Here is a 27,235-nt window from a genome sequence, read left to right on the forward strand (position 1 = left end):
GTGCTTCTAGGCAGCACCCCTCATTAGAAACGGAGGAGCATCTCTAAGCAGATATTCTTCCTGCTGCTGCTCGCGTCCTCCCACAACCACCCCTGGCAGGGCTTCCTCTCTCCTCCTCCCTGCACTCCCCTCCCCATTCCACCCCCACAGAGTGATCCTGGGACCAAACTGTGCCTGAGTTAAACCTATCTGGGATGAGGGGCACTGGGGAGGGGGAAGCGTCCAGTCCCTGCAGTCCGGCCCGCCGGTGCGCCGCACAGAGCGGCAGCTCTCATTGTGTTGCGTGCTGCGGCTGCGAACGCTTCTCTAGTCAGGTCCCTACCGATTTTCCCAGCAGGCACCACCCCCCCGCCCGCCCACTCACCCACCTTCCACAATTTCTCTAATTTCCCACCCACCAGGTGCTGCTTTACGGTCCCCTCTCTTAGGGGCGTGTTTACCCAGACAGGCGTCCTCCCATTTCCTGGTGGTAGACAAAGCCGCCCAGCCGCCCTGCGGGTGGCAAAATGTGCCCGCAGCCATCGATGGCACCTCGGACAGCGCCACCGAAACTCCCCGGCGGCCAGGGCTCCACCGAAACCCGCTTTCAGCACCTCGGGCACTTCCGGCCGGGCCCAGGCTCGCGGGCGGGGAAATTAAGCACGTTTCCTACACCACGCGGTCGTCGCTTTTCACCACGTTTTCTCTTCCGCTGCAAGGACACCGCCTTTCTGGCCGGCGTTGCGAGCGGCGCACGGTGCGCCCGTAGGGGTTCGCTGCGCTCTTTTCTTGTCTTGGGGCAGAATGCACCAAAGAGAGAGACCAGGGACTTGATTTCAGCATCCTACTCAGTTCCTTGGCCGTGAGCCCCGTCCCAGGGGTCTCTTCATCCCCACAGTTGGAAGTTTCGCAGTGGTTCTACAGCATGAAGGCTGTTTGTAACCGTGTTCCGAGAACATCTGCTAAGGTGTATAGAGGAGTCCTGTTGGCAAATTAGAAACACCCCACGTTTGCTTTTTATTCCTGGCTGTACAACGTGGTTGACTAATATGTGTCCCCTCTGGCGGTGACCGTGGGGAAACATTGCGCTTCTGTATACAGGTTCGGCGTTCTCTCTGATACCGCAACTAATTTACTTTCTAATTCTTTTCTGGAATTACCTTGCTTTTTCTTACTGGGAGTCAGTGTGAGTAGTGTTTACCAGTAAAGCTTTGGAGCTCTGCTGTCTGGGCTCAACTCTCAGTTCCCTCACCAGCTCTGTGACCTTGAAAAGTTACTTCATTTCTCTGACTCAGTTTCCTGATCTGTAAAATGAGGATGATAATAATGCGTTACCGGGAGAATTAAATGAGTTAATGTATGTCAGGTTCCTGGAACACTGCCTAATTACCCAGTAAAAACTAGCTATCATTACTAATAGAGTCCTTCAGTAATTTCGGCATAACTGAGAGGGATCTTAGTTCTAGGTGAACTAAATCTCCTAGGTTTTTGCCTCCCAAAGACAGCAAAGAGCAACATCTTCATCACCTGGGGGCTTGTTAAAAACTCAGAATCCCAGCTGCAGAGAAGAAACTAGTGGTTCCTGCAGTGGGGGGAGGGGCAGAATAGGTGAGGGTGATTAAGAGGGACAAACTAGCAGTTATAAAATAAGTGAGTCTCAGATATGTGATGTACAACACAGGGAATATACTCTATATTTTATAATAACTTGGTAGGGTGTCTAATCTATAAAAAATATTGACTCACTTTGTTGCACACCTGAAACTAATATTGTAAATCTACTTCAATTAGAAGCAATTCAGAATCCCGAGCCACACCTCAGATTTACTGAATCAGAATCTGCATTATAACACAATGCTCAGGTGACTAGCATGCACGTTGAAGTTTGGGAAGTACTTCTATGCTCTGTGTAAGGGCCAGCTTTTCACAGAAAGGAAGGTTGTTCAGAACACATGTAAAGACCTGCTTTGAACTGTTGTTTTCACATACAACGTGCTTGAGGATTTTGATTATTTGTGTAGCACACTTTTTGAGACATTGGCATCTCTTCCTGGCTGCAGAATGGCATGTAGAACTAGGTGGATAACGTGCACTTCTGTGTGCCGTGTTAGTGGCTTCTTAACACGGAATGTTACTGATCTTTAATCAGATTGGCCTGAAAACAGATGAGTTAAATAAATAAGGGATGATTTAATTTATACTTGTAGGACTCTGACTTGGGCTGGGGGGCTGGTGGTAACCTTATCCAGTTGTTAATGGGGAAGGTCTTGTTCTTACAGGAAGAAGTGCCTAAGATAACCCAGGTTTGGCATGAAGGATGGTGGAAGTGAACAGCCCACTCTGAATGTGTTTCATTTTTCTTGGAAGCTGCATCTGTGTAGGGAGATAATTTTATTTTCTTATGGCTCTCTTCTGCAGTGGATACCATAACCTTTTTGAAAATGCTGATCTGATTTAAAATGTAGTATTACATTTTATAAGATTCCTCCTTTCTTGCCCATCTAATAGATCTAACAAAAGGGCTTCTCTTTTTCTCAGGGAACTGGCTGTTCTGAATGTCATCCCAGGTTCACTGTGCCGTACTTAGCAGCTCTATTCCTTCTGTGCCCAGGGCCAGTGGCTCTGTGGACCTATAGGGTCTCTGGCATGGCTTGTGAGTTGCCCACTGCATGTTTGCACTTTTCCAAGTTAGAGGATAAAGAAAGAAATGGCCTGTCTGACTTGGAGACTCTGCTGTTGATGGGCAGTGGGAGGTTTCTGCCCCGCTGATGGTGTGGGTCATCTCAGCAGGGGACCACATGTTTCATGTGGAATCATTAGGGTCTAAAGTAGGATGATCAAATGTGTTTGTAGCCACGGAGCTGATGAAGCCCGTTATAATGAACCTGTGGATATTCATTCGTGATTTCTTGTTGCAGAGAATTTCATTTTAGCCACAGAGGACTCCGGCTCTGAGTCAGAGGTTATATGGAGAATTTCCCGCTGTAAATTGTCCATTAGTTTTTGGAGGATTTTGGTGAAGATTACTGAAAGCTTTAGTTCCCAAATCTCCCATTGTGGTGTATACTTTTCTCCTGCTTTGGTTGCCCGTAAATATATTGTACCTTGCAAGATAGTAGACTGTAGTCCTGGCAAGAATTTCAGGTTTGATGTAACTCTAATGGCTCATGAGTCAGAGCACCTTGATTAGGGCCGAGGGTGGCTGCTAACAAGGATGGGATCTGTGATTATATCCTGTGATCAGATAATGCAGAAAGCCTTCACATCTTCTGTGTACCTAGGCATGGATTCAGTGAAACGGATAGTGATTGTAACTGGCACTGGGGCTGCAGGATAGAGGTGTTCATTTTCTGAGGCTCCCAGGACAGTCTCCACATTGTCTAGTGGCTTTGCCCTTAAAATCAGGCATGGGCAGTGGTTCCTCTAGAAACCAGGCTGTGACTTGTCATAGGGAACAGTTGTAATTGGGCTGCAGCCTGGAAAGTGAGTTGGAGTGAAGGAGTTTGATAGAAATGGAATGACTTGAGGATGGCGACCAAAATATCTTGGATGTGATCGTTTTGTCTGTTGGTTTACATGCCATTATTTCTCCTCTTTCCTCCACTTGATTTCTCTGCACTAGGTGCAGTGCACACCATGAATTAGGAGGAGGAGGAGGAGAAAAATAACGAGAACAGGACTTCTTTTTATCTTCTTCTGAAAGATCCAGCCTCTGTGATTAGTAGCTCCATCCAAAATTGCTTATCTCTTTTTAGCTGCTGCTGTACAAAATGTAGGTGTTTTTTTCCCCTCAAACTCTACTGCATTTCCCCCTTTGTATAGGAACATCTGGTTTCTTTCCATCTTCATATTCTTAGTTAAAATAAAACCGAGTCAAGATGTGCTAGGCTATCAGAACTCTCGCAGACTTTCTGGCTCTGTGTGTTCCATCCGCGCATCAGCTGCCTCCCTCTTGTCATCTGCAGGGCTGCCGGGAAGCCGCAGCTCCCCAAGCCCAGGTGTGTGGTCCAGCCCATCAGAGGCAACTCTGCTGTTCTAATTTGGCTTATCACTGACCACAAAGACATGAAAGGGGGCCCCTACCCATGACTGTAATTAATACGCTTTTATTCAAAGAGAGAGAGAGACCAGGTCCTTTTCTTCACTTTCTCTTTCTGCCCAGCCCTCTGCCCTTTTCATCTTTCTATATTTCTCCCTCTCATTTTTAGGTTCAGCCTTTGTGAATAATTCATTATATGTGTGGGTTTTTCCTAGGATTTTCAGAGAAGGAAGGTTATTCGCCTTCCTCTTGGTTCTGAGCAAGATCTCTTGCAGAGGGCCAGCTTCCCAAATCAACTTGTTCCTCCGAGTCCTCTGTGTTTTACAACGGGACTAGGACACAAGAGCAAGGTAGCTCTGGGGGTGGGGGGTGGGTCTTTTTAATGTGGTTTTTTTCCCTTGCTGTTTCTGTAACGATTGCCTCCTACCCAGTCCTGTTGCATTTGGGTGACCGATAAACGTGCAGCTACTCCCCTCCCCTGTTCAGAGAACATGGTTAACCAGAAGATAGGTCCATCCCCAAGCACCTGTCAGTCTGAATCCGCTCGTCATCCTAGGGCTTCACGCTGATAAGTGCTGAGCTGCTCAGCTAAGAAGCAGGCTTCCGTTACGTTCCCGTGTCCACTCACATAGGATTGGAGCAGGCACTGAAATCAGTGTGTCACACCCCCCCACCCCCTCCGCAGCATGTAGCTTCTAAAGCCGTCCCTCTCAAAGAGGGATTGAAGTGGTGCCAGGGACCTGTATCAACACTTCTCTTCCCAAACATCCTAAACCTGCACAGAGAGGGCTGGTCTGGGCTCACCAGCCATGTTACCAGCATCTCTCTCTCTCTCTTTTTTTAATTGAAGTGTAGTTGATTTACAGTGTTGTGTTAGTTTCAGGTGTACAGCACTGTGATTCAGTTATACATATACATATATATGTTCTTTTATAGATTTTTTTCCATTATAGGTTATTGCAAGCTATTGGATATAGTCCCCTGTGCTATGCAGTGGGTCCTTGTTTATCTGTTTTATATATAGTAGTGTGTATATGTTAATCCCAAACTCCTACTGCATCTCCCCCCTCCCCCACCTTTAAGAGTGATACCAGCATCACTTGTAATTAAGGACAGAAAGTACAGCACAAAGTTTTTAGGCTCCTCCGACCTAGTGGTCTCTTATCTGTTACGCCTACTTCAGGGAGCTGTCTGTGGTGTATTTTTGCTCACCTAGCACCTCATGTATGTTTACTGAGTTTTCCATTCCCTTCATCTTTGGCTAGAAACTCTTAACCCTATTTATAAACCCCCATACCCCCATCTCTGGAAAGCAAGGAGCAGCCAGAAAGTATGTTCTTAAGAGGCAGAAATGGGCCAGATTAAGGAGAACAGCACTGAATGACTTCAAAAAGTGTCCGTTATCCAGCCCGTCGCCCACCCTGTTCCTGGCAGTGCAGTGGGTAACCCCTTAGGGGCTTCTTTCCTTAGGTATGCTGAGCTCCAAGTTTTTAGGACTGAACAGTTCCACTCTTAGCCTTCTTGATTTTTTTTTTTTTTAAAGGCCTGTAGTGAACCCGTTTGTAAAGGAGTTCATCTCAGAGGCAGGTGGATGGAGCTTAGAAATGGGACTCCAGGCTAGGCTCCTGTGGTCCAGCCAAGTGAGTGGCTTCAGGGAGGGGCCCTGCCTGGTATCTGTGCAAAGTGTGGTCTTTTTGCCTGTGGGTGGTTGATTTGAATCGCTGTGGCAACTCTGCATAATTTTGAGGCTTTTTTTTTTTGGCTGCATTTGGTCCTGCTGCATTTTTGCTGCATCTGTTCCCCTACATCGCTGGAGAATTTGGAAAGCCTGTTTCAGATGTATGCATTGGCTTCATAAAAGGCTTGTGTTATTAAAGCCAGAGGGTGAAGGTGGGGGTGGGGTGGGGTGGGATGGCGTGTCTTTTTCCCTCCTCCCTTTTAGGGGAGATGAAAGGGATGTGGCCAAACAGTGTGGTAACAGGTTAGAGGGGAGCCTTAGTCAGTGTCAGGAACTGAGGTTTGCCAGGGATCAGACTCTGGTATCGTTTCCTTAGCCAAGATGTGGGGGGGCCATGCGTGGCCTCCCAGGCCCAGGGAAGAGGCTCTGCAGACCAGCCACAAAGTCAGTCCTCACAGGTTGTTTCCAGCCTTCAGCTGAGTTGTTGGTTTGCAATGTTTCAAACTTTCTGTGCCTCTTTTCTCACTTTCCACACCCTTGTCTCATGGGGCTGGTCAGAGTCAAAAAAGCATGACGTGGATTTTCACCAGTCCCTCACTAACGTCCTGGCCATTTCCAGCTTTGTGCTGTGGGGAGTGGTCTTGCTCCTGTTGTCAGGGACGTTTCTTTCCAGCAGGTGATTCCCATCAGCATCAAGGCTAATTCTGCAGGTAGTTTCTTTGTGTTGAGGGCACATGTGTGCACTCTGTTCCATCTCCTCAAACTTGAGTGTGTCTTGGGGTCTCTTGAAGGGCTTGTTAAAATACAGATTGCTGGACCTTAGTCTGGGTTTCTGACTCAGTAGGTCTGAAGTTGGGCCGGACTATTTGTATTTGTCTCAAGTTCCCAGGGAACACCGATGCTGTTGGTCTTGGAACCGTACTTTGAGAACCACTACTGTGCCTGGCGGTACCTTTAGAGGGGACCAGTCTTACAAACTGCCCATCCTACATCTCTCTTTCTCCTATAACAGCCTGAAGCCTTGCTGCTAACAGGGATTCTCTGGATTCAGGTAGTGAATCTTTGAGACTTTATCATCTTGGGAGCAGGGACATAGTAAGCTAGTATATGACATTGTTATCCTTCTGACCTTGTAACTAAGAGCAGGCTCTTCTGAGAACAGGCAAAGGCCATGCCCCATTTCATTCCAGCACCTAGCTCAATGCTGGCCCTCAGCAAGCATTCAGTGAACTGTTGTGGAAGGATCTCATTCATCAGTTACTATCGATGAATAGCAAGCATCATTGAAGTGCCTTTGATGTGTCTCGTATTGTACTGACCTGGACCTGTAGGACCAGGTGTGGCCTTCGTAGGGGGAGAGAAAGCTTCTAAGAGATGATGAGGGCACTGGACGGCTGGCAGGGAATTGAAAGATCATTACGTGGAAATTTGGAGGTTGTAAAAGAGCTTTACCTACTTTTCAACTGTGCTAAGGATCACTCCAGCTTTTGTAATATACAGCACAGGCTGTGAAAAAGGGGCACCGTGTCTATTGTTATCTGGCATTTTGTTGTACAGAGCTCTTTGTTAATTGGCACCCAGACATCTATAGTTTAATGACAATTGAGATTTGTACTGATGGCCCCTAGGCACCGCAAAATGCTGTACTGCATTCTGAACATCGCCAACAAAGCATTCATTACGTTATGTCCAACATGGTTCGAATGGTGCGTGTACTTTATTGTATTCAGAGCTTTTACAAATTAGAATCCATATTGATTATATGAAGTAGTTTTTTATCACTTTTTTTTGGTTAAATTAACCAAAGTCACCTTCTTCAGCTACAACAGATAACAGAGAAATTGCTGCATTGTTCTAGAAATGAGCTCTTTTAGTTCTAGCAATACTGTAGGACCTGGAGATAGATCCCGGTACAATGGTCAGAATGTCAGGTGGTGGTGAGGACAGAGTCATTATTTTTTAAATGGATTGATAGCTCAGCAAGCTTTAGATTTACTGGGCAAGTTCTCCGGCTGACAAGCTGGCATTGCGTCTAACTGGGTGTGCTTGGTTCTGTAGGCTCACACTGAAAGTGAACCCCCAGGATTTCCAAGACAGCCTCCAATAGGCATCTTAGCAAGAGGTTGACAGGTGGTACCTTCCCCAACTTGACTGAATTATCCAACGTTTGTGCCTTGGGCTGTTGCCACGCTCTTTTATACTCTTGTCTCCTTTTTTCTTAATCAAGGTTGGAGGATGTTTGGCTTGAAACTGTTCATTGCAGGGTGATGATCTTTAGGTGTGCAAGGCTGTGGGACTTTAGAGTTGGGAATGACCTGAATGGCTGTCCAGATGACATCTAGATGGCTGTTCTTGAAGTCTGGGGACTACTGGAGATTCCTCCAGTACAGTGTTTGCTTGCTTTTTGTATTGGGATCACAAATCCTGTTACAATCTGAGTGATGCTATGGACCTTTCTTCCCAGAATAATACACATACAGTTTTGCATTAAATTTCCAGTGGGTCCATGGCTCACAATTTAAAAATGCTGGCTATGTTAGAAAATTCCCACATTCTGGGATGTTGGGATTCTGGGCCATCAGAAATAGGGACTCCCAACCCAACATTGCATCCCTTGGATACAGGAACTCCACGCGGAAGAGCTACAGCCACGTGTCTGTGTGCGTACATCAGCCATGCTGCCATGATAAAACACAACATTCTAATGGAAGAGCATCAGGTCGATACAGGAGTTCTTTCTGCATTACCCTGATGCATGGCCATCCAGCTTCCAGTGGCAGGGTGCTCTTCCATCATTAGAAAACTTAAAGTGTAGAGAGTTGAACTGTTTCTCCCTATAGTTTCCACCTGTTTGGGGTCCCCCCCCCTCGTTTCTGTTCTGTAAAGCAATACAGACCCAGTCTACTTCTCTGTAACGTAATGGTGCTGTGGCAGTGAGCGGTGCTGTTGGCTAGAACTTTCTGTGATGATGGATTTGTTTTTATCTGTGCTGTCCAGTACTGTAGCCACTAGCCATGTGTGGCTCTTCAGCACTGGATATGTGGCTATTGTGACTGAATGCTAAATTTTAAATTTTACTTTAATTAATTTAAGTTTAACTAGCCACACGTGGCTCATGGCTTGAGTACGGGGCAGCAGAGGTAGAGAGGTTTGATAAGGAGTTGGAAAGTCTAAGTTCCTGTCTGTGTTCTGTCATTTATTAGCTCTGTAATTGGGCGGGTTTTCCTTAGCTTGGTGTTCAGGGCTTCTGATGATTCCCTCTGCACGGGGCACCAGCCTGTCTCAACTGCTTGGATCCCCTTCTCTCCAGCTGTTTCAGGGGGCTGCTGAGGCCCGAAAGGACCATCCTCTCCCATGTCTCTGTGCCTGTGTACTTGCTGCTCCCTCTGCCTGGAACACCTCCTCTCTCTCTTCTCGACTTCCTGGCTTTAAGACTGTACTCAGAGGTCATTTCCTCCATGAAGCCTTCCTTGATTTCTCTCAGCAGAGTAAAGCCAACTCCCTCCTCCTGGCTCCCATACAGCTCCTGGTTTATTACTTCCTTGTAACACTCACTTACCACATAGCTTTAGTATTGGTTTAAAGTTCCAACTATTTATTAGTTTTTTAATAACCATAACATAGGGTGGTGCTTGTTAACACCAGTATTTAACATTTATATTTAAATTAAAAATTTTTTTTAGTTTTTTTTTTTTTTTTAAGAAATGTTCTATTTTTGACTTGACTTTAGGTTGTAGTCCGTTTAAAACCTTGGATCGTTTACTATGAATTGATGGCAGAGTTGATTTTCCCTTGAACTATTCTCATTCTGTTTAATTTCTGAATGTAAGTTCAGAACTCTGTTTATTTCAAGTACATTTTCTGTCTGTGCTTTTGGTCCCACAGTCCATCCTGTAGAGCTCCTTTTCAAGTGGGGACAGGGAACAGACAGTCATTGAATATCCATAAACTTCAGACTCTACATTTAAACAAAATGACAATCCAATGAGCAACATGTTATTATCCGCACTTTATATATGGGGAAACGGAGGCTAAAGATTAAGTCGCTTGCCCAAGGTCATCACCAGGGAACTTGAAGCTGGTGGTCTGTCTCCAATGCTTAGGTGGTTTCCGTTACACCTCATCTCTAGACGCTGCTGTGTAACGAGTAAGCTCTTCACTTTGAGCTCTATGTCGTCTGCAGACAGGATAGCCACGTGGTTTATGTTTTCACTCAAGTAATTGATAGAAATAATGGTTAGAATTGGGGACCTCCCTCCTGCTTACCACTGGTGCATTGGTCGGTGCTCATGAACTGTTCAGCTTTCCTCACATTTTCTGAACTGTGTTTTCGTCAGCTGATCTCTGTTTGGTCTGTAAGGATGTGGTGCAAGATATCCTTGTCGCATGCTTTGCTGAAATCAACACACACTTCTATGCCTATTTCATGTCTCTTTTAGGCTAGAATACAGCATCTTGCTACCTCCAAAGTCCACACTGGGTATTGTTTTCAGAGACTCACTCTGATAATATTTTATTTCTTGACTCGACAGTAGAAGCGTCAAACCCTAGAATCTCAGGAGCTGAGGGGGTGTTAGACGCCAGCTAGTCCAACGCCTTGTTGATGAAAGCGTCACCTTGGAGTTCAGGATTTACCAGTCCCTGCTTGGAGGCTTAAGTGTGGCATAGTTAAAAGCATGGCCTTTGGATTCCCATCTTGGTACCATCTCCACCACTTCCTAGCTGTGTGCCTTGGGGAGCTACTTAACCTTGCTGTGCCTCAGGTCCCCAGACTTAAGTGGAACTCAGAATTTTACCTGTGGGGGTATCTTTCAGGGTCTTTGTGATGATCAGACGAGATAACACATGTAAGATGTTAGAACAACATCCGGCACACAGTAAGCTATGAATACATCTTAGTTGTTAGTATCTGGTTAATTTTGTCTTTTTTTTAAATTTCAGTTTTGTTTTTTTTTAACAGAGATACTGGGGATTGAACCCAACACCCCACACATGCTAAGCACATGCTCTACCACTGAGCTACACTCTCCCCCCATGTATCTGGTTAATTTTGGATGAATCAGGATTAAATGTCTGCAGCTAAGTTTTCATCTTCCAACGATACCATCTACTTTCTCCTGACTCTTGTCAGGCTTCTAACCTGCTCACTGCCAGAGGATGCTTATGTGACCTCCTGCTGGTTTTGTGTCCTCTCTGAGCCTCAGCGTCTTCAGGTGTGAGGTGGAAGTCACCTGCCCTGCTTTGCCTTCCTTATGGGACTCTTGTGAGGCTAGCATCAACTAATATGTGTGAAAGCCCCCTGCAGACATGTGAGATGACTAGTGTTCATGTCAGCGGGCCTAATAGGTAGCTAACGTTTTATTGAGTATTTACCCTGTGCCAGATTACTGTGCTCAGTGTGTCCCATGGATTGTTGCATTTATTCCTCGTGACAGTCCTGCAGAGATGGGCATGTTTGTTTTCTCCGTTTAAGCTGGGAGGATGACAGCGTGGACCAGTTAACTCATTTGCCCAGGATGACACAGTGAGTCAGAGCTGGATGCCTGGATCGGAGTGCTGGGTGGTCGTTCCACCAGCCGTTTTTTGTTCTTCTTCTTGAAGTTATCTGGTTTACATTTTTAAGGGTACATTTCAGACTGTCTCCATCAAAACCCGCCTTTCTTCCTGGGTCTCTGATGCTGATTTTACACCGATATTGTCTCTAAGGACATGTTTGGATTTACAACCTGGAAACAGTCCCTGCAGGAGCAGTAATGGTGCAGAGTATTCCCAGCAAACTTTTGATGGAAACAGATAATATATTCAAAACCATCAGCCTTCAGCAAATTCACTCGATTCTGTTTTTGGCCTCTGGGCAGGTTTTCTTCTCAGGGGTTGTGGGTCTTCTAGCTGACTCCTCCTCATCTGTTTGGGTTTCTGAGTAGTTAGGGTCTCCATCTTGGTTCCATCAGAGAAGGGAGTCAGGACTGGACACCAGGACCTGTGGAAGAAGCTTCTCATGGGTTAGACTGAGGTGACAGAGAGGGGACCTCCATGGCTTGGAGCCTTTGGACATTTACCTGAAGGGCTTGGGGAGGTCGTCTGACCAGGGCACGTGAGGACATTTTACCTGAGGGAACTGGGTACTGGTGCAGATGTGAATGGAGAACTAAGGGGTACCACTTGGCTTCTGGAAATTAGGCAGAAGACTCAAAGGAAATTAGGGAGTGGGCCTAAAACAATTAGAGGAACTGCCTCTTCTTTCTGCTAACTTTGGATTGCTTTTGCAAGGGAGTTTGTGTTTGTGAGGTAACTGAGCCATATGGATGTACAGGGATGCATGTGTTCTCCTGGTCTGCTGATACGAGGAGCAGTTGAAGGGCGTGGGCTTGTCTGGAGGTGGGGTGGGTGGGTGGAGTAACATGATGAGGGGCAGGTCTGGGGAACGTGGGCCCATGTAAATGCAGAGGCTCTGGGCTTTCTGGCTACATCACGCTCCCTTCCTGTAGATGGTGAGGTAGGTAGGTATTTACTTTTGAGATCACCGCCTGCCCCTCCTTCCTCAAAGTTCTGTAGTTAATAAGGATGCTACATCTTCTCTGGGTAACCTCTTTCCCTGGTGGTGATAAGAGTAACAAACAAATGGCCACTCCTGACTGTCCTGGCTCAGAAGGGTGGCGCTCAGTCCTGTCACAGCCATCAGGAGATGGGCTTGAAGGAGCGAAGCGAAGGGAGAGGTTCTAGGGAGTGGGAGCTGTGCAGCAGCTTTGCACACCTCCACTGGGAGCGAGGCCGGGCTCAGAACCACTCTGCGCAATTACGAGGTTTGTCATCTCTTATTTTCCCCTCTTACCTTCATTTATTTTTATTTGCATGACAAATTATCTTCATATCATTTTGTTAACATTCTGTAGGGACCATGATCCAGCCTGGAGAGTCATCCCTTCCTCAGTACGCATTCCTTGGAGTGTTCAGAGGGACTAACCTTTAGTAAGCGCCTGTGGCGTAAGCTGCAGGGACGTACGTCATTTTACCCAATCCTGTGGGAAGTGGATATTACTGTTCTCATCTTGCAGATTATCAGCCAGGGTCGCAGGCGGCTGTGGTCTGACTGACTCCAGTGGCTCTTCTCTGCCCACTGGAGCACGCTGCCTCAGGGCGGGCCAGGCAAGTAGCAAGTGCTCTTCCCTGACAGAGCATCTTTTTAGGATGACACTGTGTGAGCTGCTTGCCTGTACTGGTAGCAGCCACTGGGTAGGAGGCTAAACCCATGGAGGAGTAAAGGATCCACAGATGGAAGAGAGAAGAGCAAGGATCTTTTACCCATTGTCATGGACATCATGACATGGATGGAGACAGCTTTCCCTGTGTCAATGGAAGGTGAGCTTCACTGGGAACTGGGGCTCTGCTCTTCTGTCTTCTCTTCACCAAAAGCACCATTGTCGTGCTTCCTTCATCACTCTACCAACAACCTTTGAGTTTGAAATGCCAATTCTCCTTCTCTTTTGATATAAAGTCTGTTTTCTTGTTTTTACAGCCCTCAGAAAGTCTACTCTCGGCCCTCCCTTTCCCACAAAACCTGTAGAGTGAATGGTAGCATGGAGGAACCAACTTCTAAGACTTTTTTTGAACTTTCAGCGTTTCCTGAATGCTTCTGCCTTTGCAGCTTGTTAAGGAAATAGGGGTTTTGGGGACAGAGAGGCTGCAGGAAATACTTTAATACCTCAATAAGGAGTGTAGAAAAGACTTACCATAGATTGATGGAAAATCTGCCTTAAGTTCACCTCCAGGCCACCATTCTGAGGATTCTGACTTTTCATGAACTGTCTCTTAGAGCTCTTTTTAGCCAACCCAGCTTGTCATGGAGCTGTTGTTATTGAACATTTAGAAATGTTTCTGCTGACTTTAGACACTTGAAAGGTGTTCCTAGGCGTGCCGGGGTTTCTGCTTTGGGTGTTATCGTTGGATATCCTTGTTCGCAGCTTTGCCAAAAATGGCTTCTCTCAGTTGTAATAATGGGTGCTCCTCCTTTCTGTCTCATTCCTCTTCTTATTCTGTTGCCTACTAGCACCACAGAGTAGTAGATTTTTAGAGTTATGGGGACCTAAGGGAAACCCTAATCCAACCCTCATTTATCTATAATTAAGCTGAGAGCCAGAGAGGGTAAGTGACTTGCCACTGGCCTCTCAGTAAGTGACAGAGCCGGGACTAGATTCCAGAGCTCCTCTGAACACATTTCCTCTCTTCTTTCCTCAATACTCTTTCTCTGCACAGTCATCTTCCTTCTGTCCCCTCATCCTCTCCTGGGATATTTTCATCCTTTTGTTAGTTAGCAAGTGTATGATTTTAGTGTTTCTTTTGGGTTGGGGCACAGGAGAGTGGATCATGATTAAGAAGAAAGGACTTAATTAAGAAAAAGTAGGAATGGACAAGAGAAGGTAAATTTAAGAGAAGCCAGTGAGAATGGGAGACAGTGGTTCAGAACAATGGTTAATGTTTTCCTCTTCCAGAAACATTGCTGGAGAACTTGGTGAAGTGATAGGACTCAGTGGGCAGTGGGCTTCTACCCAGGGTGAGGACCAAGGTCACATCTCAGCAGATGGGAGGATGGATGCTAGGCCAGCAGTCATCTCAGAATGTTTTCTGGACTCTTCAGCAGTCCTGAGAAGGGTCAACCATCCAGACCGTCCCTTAAGGGATACACTCTTGAGAACAGTCGAGTAGGGACAGAGCAAGTAAAGTCGATCAGAAGCTCCCTTTCTTTTGGAACCCTGAGTTCAAGCCAAGAAGCCAGGGAGTTGTATTTGGTTGTTCTGATCATGGGACCCTAAGCTTTTCAGGAGTCCAGAGAGCCTTCCAGTCGTACTCCTCCTCCGGTTTCAGCATCTCCCTCTGTAAAATGCGTGTGCTGGAATGGGCAATGGAGCTGTAAGGCGCCTTTCAGTTCTTACTGTGGTGCCTCTGGGATTCTGATTTCCCCGTTGTTGTCTCCCCTGAGCTGAGGACGCCATTGGCCATCATGGTCTCCAGCACTGAAGGCGCCGCTCTTTCCCCTGGCTGCACATTAACATCAGCCTGAGTCCTTCTAAAATGCTCATGCCCAGACAGTGGCTGAGGCAAATGAAATAAAAGTTTCTGGAGATGGGATACCTGTATCCTTAATTTTTAAAAGCTTTCCAAGTGATTCTACTGTTTAACCAAGGCTGAGGTCCACTGATCTCCTGGAATGAGAGGTGAGCCTTTTACCTGATTTGTTTCTTTGGACGGTGCTTTTAATCACGTGTCTTGGTTGGTTCCTCTCCGTTTTCTTTTAGGCTACAGTGAAGTAGGTGTTCCCAGGCCTCCAGGAATTCAGCCTGAGAAAATGGGGTGATTAGTCCTCATGTTTCATGGGGCTGGCAGAACGTTCACCTGGGGCTGCTCCTGGCGCACATCCAGCTGCACAGGTACCAGCTTCTGTGATAAGGGCGATGCTTCAGACTTCGTGAAGGCAGGTCTAGCTAAGGGGGCCACTTGAGTCTAAGGGACAGATTGAGTCATGCTGACCCAGAAGGCCTTTGAGCAAGTGACTGAAGATAGACTTTCTTCCTTCCCATCTGTTAACTCCTTGTGTGTAAGAGGGTTGATCTGGCTTGACGACTGTCCAACACAGGAATCTCTTTCTCAGTGTTCTCGACGGTCTCCCGGAGACGTGGCCCTTGCAGTGAGTGGTGTGCTGGAACTGGCTAGTCCCAGCTGGTGGGTTTCAATTGTGTGCCTCTCTTCCCAGCTCCATGTGCATTGGTGTCAAGTTAGTAGCTTGAAATTGGCCATGGAGAGAGTCTTTATGCTCCGGAAATTGGCACATGCTACACATCAGGGCTTTTTCTTCCTTCAGAGAGGCAGTTGTTAAACATTTATTTGTCCAACACTTAGTTTACTCCTTAACAAAGTAGTCCACTCACTTGTGGAACGGTGGAACTTCTCTGTGTCACCCCAGATCTGCCTTTGGGTGGGCACCAACCCTGAGGTCTTAGCTTTGCCCTTCAGAATAACTTAGACAGCATCTAAGCCCGCTGCTACAAGCCTCCGATATTTGAAAACAGCTATGACGTCTCTCTCGAGTCTTCCCTTTCCAACCTGGGTATCCTAGTGTTTATAAACACTTTCTCCTGCAGTTTGGAGGCCCAGTCTTTGAACCTTTGGGGTGTGGTTGCAGAGTTTTCAAAGGAAAACAAAAACTCCTTCCAGAGATGATCTGTGGGCTCTTTCACAGAAGGAATCTCTGCATTCAGAGTACTGTGTGAACCCCAGCCACAGAGCGGGTGTGGATGTGGAGTAGGCTACAGCCTTGGGTGTGGTTGCTGATTGCAGCCCACGTTTTTTCCCGAAAATGCACGTTGCTGCCAGAAGGCGTGATGGGCTCGGATTCGTCAGAGTGTCATCAAAACACGGGTTCTGGTTTCTGAAACAGGTAATTTTCCCACTGCTGTTTTGTTTTCCATCCAGAAGCTTTTAATATTCCCCTCTTCTTTCTTCCCTTTTCTGTAGTGTTCAATCACTTGTCTCCTGATCACCAAAACTGTGTGTCGAATGACAGCGTTTTTGAGTCCAGGATTCAGTGAGATGCACAAAAAATGAATTTGTTAAGACTTACTGGGTCGACTGTAACTGAGGCAGAAGAGAGGGGGAGCGGGTGCCCGACTGTAACTGAGGCAGAAGAGAGAGGGGAGCGGTGCCCACTGATTTCTGCAGAACTGCCACTCCCTGTCCTTTTGGAATTGGGGCTTGGTTGGGTCCAGAACTGACCTCAGCACTGGTTAGCCAAATTGGCAATAAGATGAACTTCCTTTCCATCGTTTTATGTAGAGGGCAGGGACATGGGAGTCAGATGGGAGTTCTTTGGTCTAAAAGCAATAAAGAATTTGGTGCACTACACAGCCAACATTGCAAGGGTAATGCTAGGGATCTTCTGTTTTGAGTAACCGAGTCCATTGACCTCCCTATGAGAGCAGTGGGATTGTACTGGCAAACAGAAAGCCTTTTGAGGGGTTCTCTGCCTCTGCTATATTCTCACCATTGCTTCCTTTGTCTTTCATTCATTAGGACTTAAGACTTTAGGAGTAGGTGTAATGGCATTTCCATCTTCTTGACAGAGGGAGCGGGAGAGAGGTGTGTTCAGGACTGCCTGTCAGATGGTGAATTTGAACAGAGGCAGCTGTTGTCATGGTGATGGGAGGTTGCATCCCACCACCATGGAAACCAAAGTTAAAAAACTGATGTTAAGGCTAGAAGTCACATGATACATTTTTGTTTTGTTTTGTTTTAAAAAAAGAAAAGGGGTTTGGTTTCTCAATCTGTTTTTTTTTTTTTTTTTTTAAGACCAGTTGGGTGGTGAGAAAAGTTCCAATAAGGAAAGCAATGAGATGATGAAATGGGGCAGCACGAAGTATGCAGAGCCTTCCACTTCATTTTTCATTTTTCTGCTTCTTAAGTGTGTTTCTTCTGCCACGGGGGTGGGAAAGGAAGAAGAGATAAAGGGTGGATTTCCGGATTTGCAGCCAGAATTGTGTACTGTCATGTGGAGAACCCAGGGGATTATCACTCCTGCCCTTGGGTGGCGATGTGTGGTCCACCCTGTGTTGGTGAGCTGAGCACAGAGACTGGAAGCCTAAAAATAAGGACTGAGAAAAAAGATAGAAATGGAGTCGAGGGTGTGACTTGTCCCAGATATGAGAGTGGTTCATACATTGATAAGTTCAGATGCTTAACATTGTTTCTCAGGAAATTGAAACATTTATCTGTGGCCCCTTAGAATCACAAAGAATCCCATTTCTCTGTTTAGTCCCTTTTCTGAATGGGTTGTCTTTGGGCACTCTGTCCTGCTGGGCCAGCCACAGGAGCAAGCTCATAAAAGGAGACTGTCAAGGGGCACTTTAGCTTCTGGGTTGAGACTCCTTGGACCATGACTTTCCTCTTAACCCGGGCAGGGCCGGGCTGAGAGGCCCCGGAAAGCCCTCTTGAGTCACTGTCTTTTTATCTCCTCCTCCTGTTTCATTCCACCATCTGGAGAAAAGGTGAAACCTCCTTCCAGGAAGGAGAGCTGGCCCTTGGCCTACCAGGGCTGATTTTAATGTTCATTTCTGTCTGTGAGGCATTGAAGACCTGTACTCAGGGCCTGTGTGGAAAGGCTAGGAGACAGCTCTTCCTGGGAGAATGTCAGCCCCTAGGGAGGGGTGCAGACACACTCCGTGGTAACAGTGCTGCTGGCTCTAGCCATGTCTGGGTGTTAGGCACCAGGTCCTGTCTCTTCCCTATCACTGGTCCCTCCAGGACAGAGTTATCATCCTCCGCAGCCCAGGCGAGGGGGATGTGATCTCATCAGCATGATCTCACTGCATTTCCATCAGGGTCTGCAGGAGCCAGAGCCGGACTCCTGTGGCAGTTCGACCCCTCCTGCTCTTAGCCGTGGCCTTGGGTGTGATTAATATCCTTCTGGTCATTGGGGGAGATTGCATCAGAGCCATCAGCTGCATAAATCCTCTGGGGACTGGTGTTTGGATGTGCTTTCCATATTCCCAGGAGGTTCGGGGCCAAATGTCTTTGCTCTCTTCCCAGAGGCCCATTACCATCATTTTCTTTTAAATCCTTTATTGCGGTGGGTCTCTTCCATGCCAGCCCATGGCTGTAGCCAGCCGGCCCGCTCCTGGAGGCTGTGACCACTAACAGATGCTCCCCACAAAGCTTCGAGCCATAGCAGATGCTGAAAGATTGATTTAGTAAGATAATAAAAATGACTGTGCATTTGTGTAGCACCTTGCGGTGTTCAAAGGGTTTTCACATTCACGTGTCATCTTAGACTTTGATCCTTCTGGCGTCCTCACTTGGCTCCATGGGAGCGGATGGCAGTGGTTTTCCCTGACGTGGGTTCCACGTCGGGCGGCTTCTGCATCGAGAGCCCCGGCTCAGTCTCCATTGCCAGGCTACGTCTCTTCCATCGTGTTCCAGGTCTCGAGAGAGGTTCCGATTCTTCTCGTAAAGGCAGCATGGAAGTCTTGCATGGCTCTATTTCACTGTCATTTATATTTAAAATATCCCTGTGGTGACATGTTTGAGGGAATCACAGACGAGGCAGGGCCCCTTCCCTCTGACTGTCTTTGAGTCAACATTCTACTTGCTAGAGTGGTATTTCTGTGCAGGTGAGGGATGAGTGGCAAGGCGTGCACAAAGATGCCCAGGGCATCTTGGAGACTTCATCTCTTAGCTTTTGACATCCCCAGACAGGAGGCAGGGATGAGCAAGAGGAAAGAAGACGGACCTTTCCGTGGGGAGAGTGTTCTGGGCCTGGGGCGAGGGGCGGAGATGGGTCCTGAGGCCGAGGCCTGCTGCCTGCCCCTAGATGGGGCTCTTGTAGACTGCCCAGGGGTCTACAGGAAGTGCCTCCATGGCCACAGGCTGCCCAGACAGAAGCATTCTCCATTAGGCCTGGAGTTGGGGAGACAGCACAGCTTTCCATCTGCCTGCCTGTCCCTGATGAGCACTGCCCCTCTGAGCACAGTCAGTCTCCTTGCTGTTCCAGTGTCACACCTCTGAGGGAGGCAGCTGAGGGTAGGTCTAGGGTCAGCATCCCGGTGGTCCTGGAGGTGCATGTTTCCCCGGAACCACCCCATACTCGGCTGCCCCAGGCCTAAGTCCTGTCCGGTCCTCTTCCCGCTCATCAGTCCCTGAGAGGTGTTGATGGGGGAGCCCCTGTGGGGTGGGCAGCGGGAGGGCTCGGCTCCCCAGCCGGGTCCCCAGGGCTCTGTTGACAAGCAGAGCTAGTGCCACCACGGTGGCCGGTAGGGCGGTCCTCTCTGCCCCTTGCCTCATCTTTCTGGCCTTCAGGAAGGAGATGAGCAAATTGCAGGTGTGCAGGCCAAGTCGTGCTGCTCAAATTAGCTATGTTGCTAAGGAAACAAGTCAACCATTTGAAGGAAGGAGCATTGGCTAAAGGAGATAAATCAATAAGACAACCTATTTTTATCATTTCCTTAATGATTGTCTTGAAGCCGCGAGATGGGAAGGGGAGACTTGGAGTGAGACAGGTCCTCATTAGCGGGCTCAGAGGGAGAGCGGGGTGGAGGGGTGTTTGGGGAGATTGCCAAAAAGTTTATAAAACGAGGCCCCTAGCGAGCCGACAGACAGATTCAGCGAGGAGGCATCTTTGCAGCTTTCAAAGAACTTCAGTGGCCGTTTCCTCATTCGGTCCAGCCCCTTTGTTCTGCGTTGGATGCTCTCAGAAAGGTTGTGCTGATTTCCATGACCCTCAGCTTGGGATGGGTTTTGTGTTTGGTTTGGTTTCTTTTCAGAGTAAATATAGCTTTAATTGGTTGTATAAACAAATACATGCTCATTTTAACACTCAGACAATGCATAAAGGAGTAAAGAAGAATGTGAAAATAACCCTGCCACCCCAGGACAACTCATTAGCCTTCTAGCAAGACAGAGTTTTTCCCTTTGCTTTAAAAATTTTTGTTCTTTTTTTTTTTTTTTTTTACATTAAAGGGATCTTCTAGGCCTGCTGGGTTTTTTTTTTTTGAATAGCTAATGCGTGTACAAGGCACACAGCACCGAAGGTTCAAATGGGTGTAGTATGCAGAGGAAGCATGGGTGGCTTTCGTGAGGGTAGCTCTGGCTCTGGTTTTCTTAGGCTGTTCACTTGCCCACTGATTAATTTATTAATGAATTAAAGCCAATTATGGGGTGCCCACTGCGTGCTGTGCAGTCAGGCAAAGCCCCTGCCCTCGGGCTCCCTCACTGCTCCATCAGCTCTGTTTGATTGACATCTCAAAGCCCAACAGTCTGGACACCAGGGAGAGACATGTTCTCCAAAACATGTTTGGTGTCAGGTGCAGAATGTGCTGGGAGTCACTGAATTCCTGGGCAGAAGGCATCGGAGTTGCGGACAGACTTCCATTCTGTTTCATGAAGGGCATTGTTTTTTGAGACCTTGACAACATGGAACTTCCTTTGATCTTTCCAGTCGCATCATTGTCTGGCCTGTGAGGTGCATTCAGTTGCCCCGGGCTGTTACTTACAGTCCAGGCTCTTCGCCTTGGAGATGAAGCAGAGCCCTGGTGATGGGGCTTGAGGTCGTGTTGCGGGAAGACAGGGGAGCAGCGCCCCTGCGTCAGCTCCTGAAAGAGGGAGTGACCACAGCCTGGTCTTTGTGACGGTTCCTCAATGGGGCTGCTGCTCCTGGACGGACAGGGATGCCTCCCTTTCGTTCCCGCCTGCATTTCACACCCAGTGAGCTCCCGCTGTGGACCAGGAGCCCTGCTGAGCACTGCCAGGGGAGAGATGAACAGCATGTCGCCCCAGGTTTCGAGCTGTAGTTTCTTGGAGATAAATATGAGGAGAAATGATAAAGTTGCGCCATGCAAAGAGCTGTGGGGCAGGGAGAAACCTTTACGGGCAAGGTGATATTTCAGCTTGATCTTGATATATGACCAGAAAGGAGGAGAAAGCCCATTGCAGGAGGAAGCAAAAGCATCAAGGTGTAAGTGCCCATTCTTTGTGCTTTCTTCAGGGAGAGAAGCGGACAAGAGGTTAAAGGAAAGGGCTGTAATGGGGAGAGGGAGCAGCTGGGCCTGGGCAGAACCGGATGTTCCCTCCTCCTCGCCTCTCCTAAAATTCCCTTGCCCCCATTCTCTCTTTCACTCAGTCCAGAGATACACAGAATTCCCAGTTTCACTTTTACTTCTGCATCAGAAGTTCATCTCCGATTCTTAATTGCTCTAGACGTGAATTCATCCCGAGGTTGGGTTGCTCTCTAAGGCCTAAGGGGACATCATTCTCAAGGGTATGTGCATTTGAACAGTTTTCAAAATTTTAAGCCAAAGGATCACTGCTCTGAATGGGTCCTCAGATTGTCAGACCATAGGCAGAGGATTTGGATCAGGAGGATGTGGGAATAGGGCCTTCTCAGAACCTGTAAATTCCCAACCCTCACTTTTAGATTCTAGCCTCATGGGCCTTAGGTAGTACCATTTGTTGAGCCCTCATGAATCCTTAGCCATCCAGACACCTGGCTGGTCACAGGAAGTCTGGCTCCTAGCATGGAGCTGGATGCTTAGATGGTCTGGACAGGAGAATGCAGGTGTGAGTGTGGGAGGGAGGAGTGGGGAGCAGAGGGGCTGCAGTGGTCCAAGCAGGCGTTGCTGGGTGGAGAGCCTGGGAGGTGCACGGCCACCAGAAGTGGTCAGGCCTGTAGGTCGGCAGCTAAGAGCTCCTTTACTTTGAAGTCTGTGGTTATCACTCTAAGGTGTTCAGGAGAAGCAGCCCGAACTCCCCGAGCAATCATCGACCCACAACTACCGATGAGAGCTCGAGGCACCTGCAGCTGGAGTGAGAACAGGCATGTCCTGTCCCTGGTCCTGCTTCCCAGGTCGCGTGCTGGGCTCCTTGGACCTGCCAAGCAGCCTTCTGAGTTTATGTGGGGCCTTCCAGCTGTGAAGAAAGGCCGGTTGAGCCCAACACTTTGTGAATGTTTTTGTGAGAGACAAGGGCAGTGCGTGAGGCGAAAGAGGTGTTGGTTTCGCTCCTGTCAGGGCCACCACCCTCGTTCCTCCACCTCGGGGAATGGCAGTGCGATCCGCCCTGTGCATCAGGGCTCCCCAGGTGCACTCCTCTGAGCACCAGCCCCAAGAGAGATGCTCTGACAGAAGGGTTATGTGGTGAAGCAGGTTGGGGTGCTGTGTGCTGTTCCCAGCCCCCTTTGGGGGAGGGGGTGCACTCTGTATACAATAGTATTAAAGGCTCCAAGAGGCCTCGCTGGGAGGAAACCTGCTCAGCTGGACCCAGCGCAGGCTTTCCCTCATTCCTTTGATCGCAACTTCCCAGAGCACTGGCATTCCGAGGCCTGCATTTCGGGAACATGCCCTAAATGCCGGCCACTTCTGTTGCCATTTGTCCGTGGCTTGTTGTCATGTCCTCAGTTCCCTGTCTGGACTCGTCCCCTGGGGGTGTTCTCAGGAAGCGGCATGGGTCAGGAGCACCCCTTCTACCAGGTTCCCATCTTCAGTTTACCATTCGGGTCTGGGGAATTCAAGGTGTCTGAATCAGGCCCGGGATAGGCTAGCTGATCTGGAGGGTGTATGGCACCCCGGGTCGTGGTGTGGTTTCTCGTCATTCTGCACTTGTTCAGAGCTCCCCTAGATGGGAGGGTGGGAGGGAGGGGAGGTCCCCCTGTGATGGGGGGTGCTGGTAGCCCTGGGTGAGCTGTGTGTGGGGACTTGTTCCAAGAAGGTAGGCGTGTCAGTGAGGCGGGTGTCTCTGGTGTGTGTTTGCCGGCATGCTTAGCTCTCAGGGGTCCAGCTTGGTGACTAGAGAGACTGAAGGAGGAATGGTAAGGTCTGCTGGGGGACTCCCTGTGCAGTGAGGCTCCCCTCTGCCTGGGAGCGGTCCAGCCAGCACAGGGGAGTGCAGAGGCAGGAGGCTGGCTATGAGGTCCTGGGAGCCCCGTCCACTTTTCAGATCCGGTGGCTGAGCCCTGTAGGTCAGCAGAGGCCAGCAGGGCTGTCCTCAGGGGCTGGGTCCTGTGTGATTTGGGGTGTGTGGGAAGGGAAGATGACCAACTGCTGGAGGATGGGCTGTGACTCAGGGATGCCTGGGGGTGGGGAAGGGGGACGAGATGTGCAAGGAGAAGGAAGAGTTCTCGAGGCTCAGAGGCAGCTGGCCTTCTCACCGCCTGCAGCCGCCATCCCAGCCCCGGGACCAGAGCAGGTGGGGCGGCTCACACCTGCATATCCACCTCTTTCTGTAACACGCTGTGCCCTGCTCCTCTCAGATGCCACGAATACCCCTTAACCGGAGTTGTTCACGACACACGTCTCCCGGAGGGGACAGGAGGCACTGGGGGCGTGTTTATGATGTGCCCTGCTTGTGTGCTCCCTAGGGAGGGCTCTGGGCCCTGCATCCTACACAGCCAGCCTGAGTGTGTGGGGAGACGAGATCCCTTCCCTTCTCTGCCCTCTGCTTTGCCACATCTACTACTCATCTCTCCTGCCTGGATTCCGGAAGCTGCCAGATCATAGGTTGCTCAGCAAGACCAGTGGCAACAGCTCGCTTCTGTTTCTCACAACAGTGGTTGGAGAATGAAATCCCACATGCGGAATGGCTCTGGAGCCAGTGATTCCCCTCGCTCTCTTTTCTAGCCATGCCCTCCCGCCTTCTCCTGGGCTCACAGCACAAACTTCCTGCAGGATTCCGGGTGCTGGCACTAGGATCATAGTCCTGTTTTTCAAAAGGGCGCAGGGAGCCCCCTCACCTGTCTTCAGAAAAATGCAGTAGAACAAACCTGAACTCATCATCCCTTCACTTGTAGTGTGAATCCTAGAGGCCCCGGCTTCACTGTCCTGGATGTGGACTCCTGATGTGTCTCTCTGTTTCCTGTAGATGTAGACGCTTAGGAGAAAGTCAGGTGAGACAAAGCTAGCTTCTCCTGGCCCTGTTAAATCTTTTTTTTTTATGAATTGGATATTAAAGCAGAAGGGAGCTTGTGGAGAAAATTGGTCATTTTCCACGGGCTCTTCTTCTGGTCGGCTGAGCAGAGGTTCTAGAGGAGAGCACCCCACAGGTGGTTCCCGGAGACAGCCATGAACAGCCACGGCTGGGTCCTTGCTGTAACATTGTAATGTGGTCCAGAGGTTTGAAGACTGAGAACCGGGAGCCTGCGATGGCAGCATCAGTGTTCTTCCTCCCTTCATCCCATTTTCAGTCCTGGTTAATTCCTGGATATGTCGCTGAACTCACCAAGTATCCAGAGTGTCTACCATATGTCTAATATATTACTTATTGGCTACATACTTCCTTTCCTTGGAGAAGATGCTTTGTGTTCAGAGCCTAATTGGAAACAGTTATAGGTCCACATACTTAGAACCATCCACTGTCCTGCCTGCCTGTTTGCTCAGATAAATCAGGCAGACTGCACAGACACCACGTGGGCTGATAAAGTTTGTGTGCTGATGTGCGCAGCCAGCTTGGAGGCTGTGTCCTTCCCTCTTTGGTGAATCTGTTTCTTAACTCCTTCTTTCCCACGCCGTTTGAGTACATGATCTTGGCCACCATCATTGCCAACTGCATCGTCTTGGCCCTGGAGCAGCACCTTCCTGAGGATGACAAGACCCCCATGTCCCGCAGACTGGTACGTGCCTCCCTCTTTTTCATCTCTCTTTCCCCTCGTTCTTCCTCTTCCCTGGTTCCCTTCTCCTTTGCTTCGTCACCTGGCCCCCTCCCCTCCTTTCCTACAGTTCTGTGAGTTTGTTCTTGGCTGCGGGACAAGTTGGTAACAGACCCTATTGGGATTCATAAGGGGAAGAAGACTGACCTCTTAAACGCCTGCTCCCGGAAAGTTCTGAGGGCGCTGCAAACACCTGTGTATACACTGCCCGGCAGCCAGGGAAGAAGGAAGGGAAAGCATGGGGTCCACTCACTTTGCTCCTCCTCCTAAGGGACTTTGGAAGTGAGAGGAAAAGGGAGGGTAAAGGAGAGAGGATGAAGGATGCTCAAAACCTGTGTGCATTCACGGTTCTGAACTTCCTAAATGTTTGTCCATCTTCTCTATAAAGAAATCATCCACCTGTCTAAAGTATTCCCCACTAAAGAGAGCAAACAAAATGCTTAACATCCAGATGGGTGGGTAAATGGCTCCAGCCTGATTACATGTGGATGAGAAGGAACTCTTAAGCTTCCAACAGAAGTGAAGGCCAGCAGTGGGAAAGCCAACACCTTCGAGGCAGAGCCAGCACCATCAGTCATCTTCTGGGAAGACGACTGGTCTAGGGTGTGAGCCCCACATCCATCTGTTTCTGCATCTGGCTCCCCGGGCTTTTCTTGCTCTTGTGCACCCCGTGAGTCCTGCAGCACCCTCACTTCCTGCCTGTGTATGGGGCTAGCCCAGCACAAGTGTCCAGGTGTCCTGCAGGAGAAAGGAAAAGCCAGAGTGGAAGAGGTAGCTCGCCAGGGCATGCCTTGCCCTGTGTCTGACGAAGCACGTTCCCCTTCTCACCAGTACCTCTCCTCCTCATCCCACAGGAGAAGACGGAACCGTATTTCATTGGGATCTTTTGCTTTGAAGCCGGGATCAAAATCGTGGCCCTGGGGTTCATCTTCCATAAGGGCTCGTACCTCCGCAATGGCTGGAATGTCATGGACTTCATCGTGGTCCTCAGTGGGTGAGTCCTCTTTCTGTCTCTTTGTGCATGGAGGGGTCTGTGGGGTCGTGATGCGGCTGGTGCAAGGAACCTGGGAGTGGGAAGATAGAATTCTGAGGATGTGGTGGAGAAGAAAGTTCAAAGATAAGATTCCCACGGGCTTAACCATAGGTGCACCACCTGCCGGGGAGGGCAGGTACTCTGGAGATTCACGTGGCGTTTGGCAGAGGCCATGGAACCGGGGTCCGGCTGCTGCTGCTTCTGGTTTCCGTTCTGTGGTTGGCTAGTGCTGAGCACACGTGTCCCAGTGAATCTTTTCACGGTAGCAGGCAGCTTGCCCTAGCCTGAAGGGCACTCCCCAAATGGGCCAGAAGTTGCCAGCAGGTGCATTTTCTTTTGGAGGCTGGAGAAGACCTCAAGCATAGTTTCTGAACTGATCACTGAGACTCGGGTTCTGCCAACAGAAGTTTTCTGGATTTACAGATTTAGTTATTTATGGATTGATGCACATCGATCATACTAGGTGGCGTGAAACTGCATCACGTGAAAACGTCTGATAACACATCCCTTTGGAAACTAGTGTAGTGATACTGCGTTGTGGCTGATCCAGCGTCATAGGCGGTGTGTGTGATGGCCGTGCGTTTATTTAAATACTTTCTTTTGGAAATGAACATGGTATGCCTACATGGGGGCTGGCCCAGCACGGCTGGCAGCGTATGTGATGGGCCTTGAGACCAGCGATGATGGGTGTGCCCTAGAGGGCTTCTGTGGCTTCTTGTGTGTCTTTTTGCCCTGGGTGCCTGCAGGGGAGAGGAGCGGTCCAGACACCCCCCCCCCCCCAGTCCTGTGTGGGTGTGGCAGCAAGGGATGTGGCCTGGAAATTCCCTTACCCCGCTGCCTGTTGGAGAGTAGTTCAAACCTGTGAGGACAAGATGAGAGTGGAGTGGAAAAGTGAGGAGGGGGAAGGGAGCTACCATCATGATTGACCAAGAGGAGTGGGGAGCAAAGAGACTCCCCTTTCCCAGGGAACAGCCAGAGGGGTGGGGATAGGTGAAACCCAGCGGGAGTGAGAGCTTGGGAGTGTCTGCATTTAGTCGTTTCCTTGTGCCCTAGACCTGACTCTCATATGTTTACCCTTCATATCAATTGTGATTAAGTGAAAGGGGGAAAGTTGAAGGGCTGATGGAATAGAATGTGTAAATGGAAGCTCACGAGCATCGGACCCCTTAACACAGGGAATGGGTAAGTACATAGAGATGACTCTTGGTGTTTAAAAGCATCTGTTGCCTTTACAGAAGGGTTTTCTGAGGGTTACTTTTCTAAAGGAAAATTCTATGACTGCGTTTAAAATGGGATTTAGTGTAGAAAGATACGGTATATACACAGTGT

At 48.7% G+C, this 27,235-nt stretch overlaps 1 protein-coding gene across 5 annotated transcripts in view; it reads left to right on the forward strand.

The window, feature by feature from the left end:
- Positions 1 to 27,235, forward strand: part of CACNA1E (calcium voltage-gated channel subunit alpha1 E) — a 439,633-nt gene that overhangs the window by 161,420 nt on the left and 250,978 nt on the right. For 4 of the 5 annotated variants that reach the window (XM_064478056.1, XM_064478059.1, XM_064478057.1 and 1 more), the window contains exons 1-2: positions 23,850 to 24,837; positions 25,728 to 25,867. In XM_064478056.1, coding sequence (XP_064334126.1) covers positions 24,745 to 24,837; positions 25,728 to 25,867 — 233 coding nt within the window. In that variant the 5' untranslated portion in view covers positions 23,850 to 24,744. Of the gene's footprint in view, positions 1 to 23,849; positions 24,838 to 25,727; positions 25,868 to 27,235 lie in introns of those variants that run through there. The other variant, XM_064478060.1, reaches the window with a different exon arrangement.

Source organism: Camelus dromedarius, chromosome 23 (genome assembly GCF_036321535.1).
Source record: "Camelus dromedarius isolate mCamDro1 chromosome 23, mCamDro1.pat, whole genome shotgun sequence".
Lineage (NCBI taxonomy): Eukaryota > Metazoa > Chordata > Mammalia > Artiodactyla > Camelidae > Camelus > Camelus dromedarius.